This window comes from Camelina sativa, chromosome 7 (assembly GCF_000633955.1).
Source record: "Camelina sativa cultivar DH55 chromosome 7, Cs, whole genome shotgun sequence".
In the NCBI taxonomy this organism is placed as follows: domain Eukaryota; kingdom Viridiplantae; phylum Streptophyta; class Magnoliopsida; order Brassicales; family Brassicaceae; genus Camelina; species Camelina sativa.
In genome coordinates, this window is record NC_025691.1 from 21,292,380 (window position 1) to 21,298,576 (window position 6,197).

A 6,197-nucleotide genomic window follows, 5' to 3' on the forward strand; every position below is an offset into this window, starting at 1 on the left:
AGAAAGGTTCGAACAGAGTCATCATTGCCAACCACTCCTTGAATCTCAAACTCTCTGAAACTTTCTGTCAAAGTATTGTAATACAACACACAGTAGTCAGGACCGCCATGTTGGTAGAGTATTGTGCAAAAACAAGTTCGTTTTCTCCAATGGTACCTTGGAAATATAATTCCTTCTCTCGAACAGCTTCTTCCCAGTGAAGAATCTTTATGGGGGTTCTCTCCCATTGTTGCGTACTCTCATCCAAAACAATTATATAAAAAACTTTAGTCCCATTCGGTTCATCATTCACAGCTTCATTGTCCAAGTTCGGCTCATCATTCACATCTTCTTTGTCAAAGTCAGAGTCATTCACTAAGGCAATTTTCTCATTGTAAAACACAAATCTCCAATTTGTATAATCGGAATCATAATCAGGATATCTAATGACGGCAAACTCTTCAGACCTCACTAATTTGCTTTCATCTTACGTGTAATATGAACTTGTTCATTGTATTGGAAGAACCAAGCTACTAAAACGTGTAAGATAGTTGGAAATAGATGTGTCACTTCGTATAAACGTCAAAATGTTGCAAATATTGGCCAATTAGCATAGAGATTAATAGATACCATGCATGAAAAGTGACAAATTTGCTTTCATCTTACACGTTTTAGTAGTAATTTGGTTCTAATTCCAATACAATTATCACACGCCAAAATATTGATACCAAGTTAACATTTTTCTAAAGGTATTCACTTTTATTCTGTTTTGTCTATTGTGAAGGATGATTACTAGACTAACACATAGATTTGGTGTAAGCCAAGCGTGACTTGCAAGGTTTTCTTTCATCGTACAAATCTAGTCGATCGTCAATGCACAAAATAAATTCAGATATAGAATTTAACTTCTTAAAAGATTTCACTTTTCACTTTTATTCTTTGTACACAATTCTTAAAAGAAAGGTTTTCACGTATACGCATAAGATACCTACTTGACAATCCTTATAAATTCCTTTATTTTTTCTAATCGGGTTACTAGTACTACATGAGTACATGAGAGACATCATTATTAATTAGCGTAAAATAAAGATTAACCACAATAGAATGAAATATAGAAATGAAGACTAACAACAATCCCAATGAGAGTTGAGAGTTGAGAGTTGAGACTTGAGAGAGTGAACAACCAACTCTTATTCATCATATAAGCCAAGTACTATCAACATGATTCAAGAAGGTTCGAACATTATAGTATCCATCAACCATTCCTTCAATCTCAAATCTTCTGAGGTTTTTTGTGTCTTTATGACAATACACCACAAAGATTTGTCCCTCTAACGAACAGTATGGTGCGAAAACAAGTTTGGTTTTTCCAATAGTACCATTGAAAACAAACATGTGATGTTCAACAGTTTCTAGCCATTGAGGAATCTCAATGTTCTCTATCCCCCAGTCTCCTGATATCTCCTTCCTAACCCACAATACAAAACATCCAATGCCATCGTCGTATATATCGACAATTCCAGTTTTAAAATCAGAGTCGTTCACTAACGCAATATCCTTATAGTAGTTCACCAGTTTCCAACGATGATCAAGTTGGACTATATCCTCAGGCAATTCAATGACTGTAAAATCTTCAGAACTCACGTTGAAGCTCATGACCAGAGATTTGTCACTTATATTGGACTGAGCTCCATAGTACAAGAAACCTCCTTTGAATAGTCCTTGAGTAACTGGTGAATGATCATGGTTACATGTGATCCGTCTCCAAGGAGAGTCTTCTTCAACCGATCCCCCCGTCACCGTGTATACATGAAACTCCTTAGTTCGCTTACCATCTCCGAGCTGTGTAATACATAACACCTTGAATACATCTGTAGATTCATCGTATCCGAAAAAACATCTTATGGTTATGGATGCTCCGTTAGGCCTTTGGATCTGAGGTATCTGAGGTAAACGCCGAAACTTTTTCGCACCTGGGTTGCAAATCACAACATTAGTACCACCTCGAAGACAGATCAAACCTCGGATGGGTTGAGAAACTTCATCAAGTGGTGCCTCTGCTTCGTTGGCACGTATCTGTTGTTGACCAGACGACAACAATGGTTCCTCCTCTTGGTAAACAGAGTGAAACAAGGCTTCGTCTTTGTTTTGATGAGTTCTTACATCATGGGCGACGAACAACACTCGAGGCCTTGTCATTGACTGGTGCAAGTAGGGATCTCTGAATGCTTTTGTGCGGATTAAAGATGCCCATTTCTTCGAGACGCAGATGCATGTCACCAATGATTTCAGAGGCAACCGTGAAAGAATCTGCATTTGTAGATCTTCAGGAAGTGATTCGAAATCGAAACTTGAACTGTCCATTCTTGTTTTGTTGTCTACTGATATTATGTTATGTGTTTTGAGATATAAAGACTTAAACACGCTGCAGATGTGATTTATAAGAGAATCTCATAATTTGTTACTGTGACTTGTGACTGGTGGTCACTTGTTGAGTTGTATAACGTCTTTACTTTATATTTCATCCTTAATTTACATCTAAACCCAAGGAGAAATGTTTAATTCACACGCTAAGCTTTACTAAAATTAGCATAGAGTTTATTGGAGAATGTGAAATATTCTCTTTTTCATCGTACACATTTTTAACAGTTTAATTATCCGAATACAATTGAATCTCACGTCAAAATATCGATAACACCTTCACCTTTTTATCAAAAAAAAAAAAAAAAAAGTTTTTCAGTACACAATTTCAAGATCAAAAAGAAGTCACACGTCAAAACTTTCTAATTTATATGACTAAGTAACAGAGAGACTTGGTGGAAAGCGTGACTTGGAAGGTTCTCTTTCATGGTACACATCTAGTCGTCAATGCACAAAATCAACTCAAATATATAGTCACACGTTTTAACTTTTAAAATTTTTACAGTATTCACTTCAATTAATTCCTTGTACACTATTGTTGAAATTACCAATTCTTTCAAATTTCTTTATTTATCCGGTTACTCGTTGAGAACTATTTTGGTTAATGTAAGGATTTAAAAATGATGTAATGTTATTAGTATTGAGTATACTATTCAGACTTAAGAATGTTATTTATTGGTTATAATAGTAACGTCACATAATTACAGAGTTCAGCCAAACAGTAAACAAACAATAAACAAAGGAGAAAGATTGATCGCTTTAGAGTGTTATATCATTAAGAAACAGTTGAGTAATATGGCTAGTCAAGTGATATCTATTTATAGAAATCTGAGTTTGTTATCAACGTCTATGACTTTAGTTTAACTTGTTGAGATTGTAAAACGCGTACATCTTTTAACTTTATTTCATGCTTTTTGAAAAACATAAAGAGAAATTTTAGTTCCACAATTAAGATACTAAAATTGTTGGCTAATCAGCATATAGATTAGTGGATACCAAGCATGAAAATTTACATTCTTACATCCTACACAATTAAATCACACCTCAAAAGATAAGATAATACCTTAATTTTCATTATTTTTAATTGCATGAATAAAACTTATTTTTATGACTAAATTTAGCATGACTTGAAAGGTTTTGTGTTAATCCTTCACATCTACTCATCTTACACGTTTTCAATTGTTACTATAATTCTTTGTACACAATTAAGTACAGTATACTACTTATTCATTGTTGTTTTTATTATTGGTTAAAGTATTAGCAGAGTCACACATTTCAATTTTAACACAAAACGCTAGACAAAATGATTAGTAGCGATAGAAAGCGATGCAGCCAACAGCAGAATTCAGATGGACACATGTCTGTTTAGTTTCTGCTTCTTCTGCTTTAATTTTTTTTTTTGTAAAAGGTTAAGTTATATATATTTTGTGTTTTGAGATATAGAGAGACTAAACACACATCTGTGGTAATCTATAACAGAGTAGTTTCATAGTTTGTTACCAACGGTGTAACTTGTGAGCGTGGGTGATGATCACTTACTTGTAAGTGTGGGTGATGATCACTTGTTGAGTCGTGAAAACGCGTACATCTTTATTTTACATATCATGAAATGATTTACATCTCAAAAAAAATGAAAGTAGAATGTTTAGCTCCACACGTTCAAAACTTACTAAAATTATTGGCCAATTAGCATAGAGATTACTAGATACCATGCATGAAAAGTGAAAAATATGCTTTCATCTTAGAGACGTTTTAGTAGTAATTTGGTTCTAATTCCAATATATTAATCACACGCCTAAATATTGATAACAAGTTAACATTTTTCTAAAGGTTGTCACTTTAATTCTGTTTTGTCTATTGAGAAGGATAATTACTAGACTAACAGAGAGATTTGTTGTAAGCCAAGCGTGACTTGCAAGGTTTTCTTTCATCGTACAAATCTAGTCGATCGTCAATGCACAAAATAAATTCAGATATACTACAATTTAACTTCTTAAAAGTTTTCAGTTTTCACTTTTAATTATTCTATGTACACAATTGTTAAAAGAAAGGTTTTCACGTATAGGCATAAGATACTTACTTGACAAATCCTTTTAAATTTATTTCTTTATTTTTAATCGGATTACTCGTTGAGGATTGTTTGGCTTCTATGTTAGGATTTATTTATTTATTTATTTTTTTTTTAATGTTAGGATTTAAAATTGAAAGAAAAATGAAGTAATACTATATTCATACTCAAGCGTGTATATAGGTTAATAGTAACGTCACATAATTACAAAGTTTAGCCAAAACAGTAAAAGAACAATACACAAAAGTAGATGATAAAGATTGATCGCAACAAAATGCAATGTAACAATTGCAAATCCAAATCTTAGCCGCACTCTGTTTTATGTTATAACGTTATACCAACCATTTTAGATTCTCCAAGAGAAACTCTTATGACCGCCCAGTTTGTTATTGAGGCTGAGGTCGTGAGAGTCATGGTCTTGACTCTTGACAGTGCCTTTAGATGGTTCAGTCTGAAAACGTTAAGAAAAAGCAATTGTAGAGTGATATAGGTCGGTGACTTTTTTTTGTTCTTTTTTTTTTAAGTTTCGATCGATGATGTTAATCAGACAAGTATATAGAAAGATTATGAATTCAGATGCTTGGGAAACTATCTGAAGAAGCCTACATTGTCACCTGACCATCAGCCCACTAGTAAGTAGTAATACCACCAATGGCAACAAAATGAGGATGGAATAAAGAAATTGAACTGAATAAAAAATCTAAATTTTTTTACCCTATGGTAATTAGTTGAAAAAAGATAAAAGAAAAAATTGTTTGTACACCTAATTAATTGTAACAAATCTATACTATTAATTGGGGAGTACACTTACAGCTTAAAAAAAAAAAACATAATATATAAACATGTTGCCAAACAGACCCACTTGCCTACAAAAAAAAAAATAAATAAACATCCCTAAAACAATGGTAACAACTATTAAAGAAATAGATGATTAACTTTTTATAATTGGTTATAAATTTCGTATATATATATATTTTTTGATATGGATATAAATCATAAATAATTAATTTTGAATATATTAAGTTTTCCAAATATTTTCGAAATTAAATATTAAACTAATGATTTCCTCCTTAAATTTAATTAGAGCATACCATCACTATAAAAAAAATTAAAGCCAACAAGATTACAAAATGAAATTTAAAATATTATAATAAAAACAAAATTATCTCTATTAATAATTCTTTGAATTTATATAGTTATTAAAATTAAATAAAATAATAAGAGATTTCCGCAATTAATAACATACCAGAAATGTAACTTATTATTTAACAAGATTTCCATAACAAATGAATCTAATTAATTTCGAATAGTATTTATGAAAATAACTTAACTTCAATTTAAAGAGATGATTTATTTTGTGAAATCTTGAAATAAAATGAGTAATTATTTACCAAATTTTTAAAATTTAGGGATTATTTCTAAAATTAACTTTATATATTTACTCTCCAAATCTAATTATCGGTTTAATAGGAAAATCGAGACAATTAATTCAAAATCCAAATCTAATTATCCATATAGATTCAAACATATTGTATATGCATTAATTGAAAACTAAATAAGTTTTTAAAAGATTTTATATAGATTTTTTTAGTTTTAAACGTAAAGGTAAAAATGTTTACTCTTTCGAATTTATAAATAGAGTAATCGACCTAACATTCACATATCATATGCACTACTCTAGCACTATTTTTGTTTGTATCTCTTTGTTTCTGCAAAAAAAAAAAAAAAA

The 6,197-nt window shown here is 31.3% G+C and overlaps 1 protein-coding gene across 1 annotated transcript; it reads right to left on the bottom strand.

Moving 5' to 3' along the window:
• LOC104701800 (putative F-box protein At1g70960) lies at nucleotides 1,030–2,360 on the bottom strand. The gene has a single exon (XM_010417542.1). The coding sequence runs from the start codon at nucleotides 2,341–2,343 to the stop codon at nucleotides 1,177–1,179; it is 1,167 nt and encodes a 388-aa protein (XP_010415844.1). The 5' UTR covers nucleotides 2,344–2,360; the 3' UTR covers nucleotides 1,030–1,176.